Source organism: Aphanomyces invadans, assembly GCF_000520115.1.
Source record: "Aphanomyces invadans strain NJM9701 unplaced genomic scaffold supercont1.143, whole genome shotgun sequence".
Taxonomy (NCBI): Eukaryota; Oomycota; class Saprolegniomycetes; order Saprolegniales; family Verrucalvaceae; genus Aphanomyces; species Aphanomyces invadans.
Genome location: NW_008580288.1, coordinates 51199 through 52742, shown reverse-complemented (window position 1 = coordinate 52742; position 1544 = coordinate 51199). Strand labels below are relative to the sequence as shown.

General features: G+C 43.7%; 2 protein-coding genes across 2 annotated transcripts; both read right to left on the bottom strand.

The window, feature by feature from the left end:
* Nucleotides 1-828: 828 nt before the first annotated feature.
* On the bottom strand, nt 829-992 carry H310_15043 (hypothetical protein; the record flags this gene model as incomplete). Its single annotated transcript, XM_008883021.1, has 2 exons — nt 829-886; nt 940-992. 2 exons carry the CDS (start codon nt 990-992, stop codon nt 829-831), a joined length of 111 nt encoding a protein of 36 aa, XP_008881243.1.
* Nucleotides 993-1003: 11 nt separating this feature from the next.
* H310_15042 (hypothetical protein) lies at nt 1004-1318 on the bottom strand (the record flags this gene model as incomplete). Its single annotated transcript, XM_008883020.1, has 1 exon — nt 1004-1318. A coding segment is annotated over one exon (315 nt), but the record flags the coding sequence as incomplete, so codon positions are not given.
* Nucleotides 1319-1544: the final 226 nt, after the last annotated feature.

Genomic DNA, 1544 nt, shown 5'->3' with positions numbered 1-1544 from the left:
TCAGTTTGAAAAAGAAATTCATGAAATTTAAATTAATTCGATGAAGGAGCGAGTACACATTATCAGAATATGCGACATTTCATGTTGGACTTGATATGCTATAGCGATTTATCGGCTCGATAGAATTGTCTGTTTATTGCTGCTATCATCTTGCTACGCTGTGCTTTAATGAAGACATGATTTTTTGGCAAGAACGAATGATGGGAAGTGCTTACTTTATGAAGCCGATTCATGCTGACATGTCTCATATTGAGACAAATGTATACACCATGATTCCTCGTTCGAATAAAAATGAGAATGATTTTATTCTTAGTTGTGGGTGATAAAAAAAGTTGGATGTATTTTAATGAAATCGTTCAGTTGCTGTGGATGAGTGGCATTTGGTGGCTTTTTACATCTATATGGTTTTCGTAGGTTTTCGTAGGTTTTCTTAGGTTTTTGTAGGCTTACCCTATTTTGTTTTTAGAGCTTCTTTTTTGAAAATTTTAAGGATTGTGGGTGTTGAGGGGCATCGGGTTGCTTTTGGGTGACGGATTGGATGTTGCACGATGGGGGTCATCGTTCGTCGCAAAGTTGTTTCTTTTCTTGGGTGTGCTGAAAAGTTATCGTTCGTCGCAAAGTTGTTTCTTTTCTTGGGTGTGCTGAAAAGTAGATCACAGTGCAAGTTACTCAGTAACAATTAGGTTGTCACTCAGCATAGAAAGACCGAGTGTCTACCAATTCAGCCTGAAATCTGCGAGGAAGACAAGATGAATCTGTTGTCAGAGGACTTGAACGAGTATGACTAAGTGATACAAGGAGTTTGCGAATATAGTACAGAGTATTCTATCACAACTGAAAGATAGGTTCAATGCACAAGTTGTATTCAATTCCCTTTATTCGACACCTGGATAATCATGGCGTCCAGACTGCAGGCGTCGTCTTCTGTTGGCTCTGTACGTGGCCTGTGTCAATTTGCGCTTTCGAGCCATTTCGTCAGCAATACCGGCCATCTTGTGGAGTCTTAGTAGGTGGTAATCGTTGTCTTGCCTGCGTAAAGGGCTTGTTTCAATGTTGACATTAGTGAGAGCAACACAAGTCTTGAAAATTGTGTCGTAGAGCCCTTCATTCCAACGGAACTTGTTCGAGCACACAGCCCAGAGGGAGCAAAGTCGACCACAGCAGGTGCCGGAGGAGAACTCATTAGCAAGTCTTGAAAAGTTGGTACTTGAGAGGGCATTCTTTGAGATGCACCATAATTGGCAGGGGACGCGCTATTAATAGCTGCGTTGAAGGATCCAGGGCGCGAAGGGGCAGAGTATATTGTGCTCGTTGAAAGACTTGGCAAATTGCGGAATGCCTATTGTGTTCACACACACCTAGAGTCTTTTCACGCCTATCCCAATCGCGGAGGACGACGTGGACTCTGCCGAAAGATCGAATCTCTCCCAAGTTACATGCCACATGTGGCGACGGCAGTCTCTCTGAAGTCACCTCTATTTCACGGGCACTGCCGCCGGTGTCGACAACGCACGGCGACGGCATCGCAACCCCATTGCTGCCAT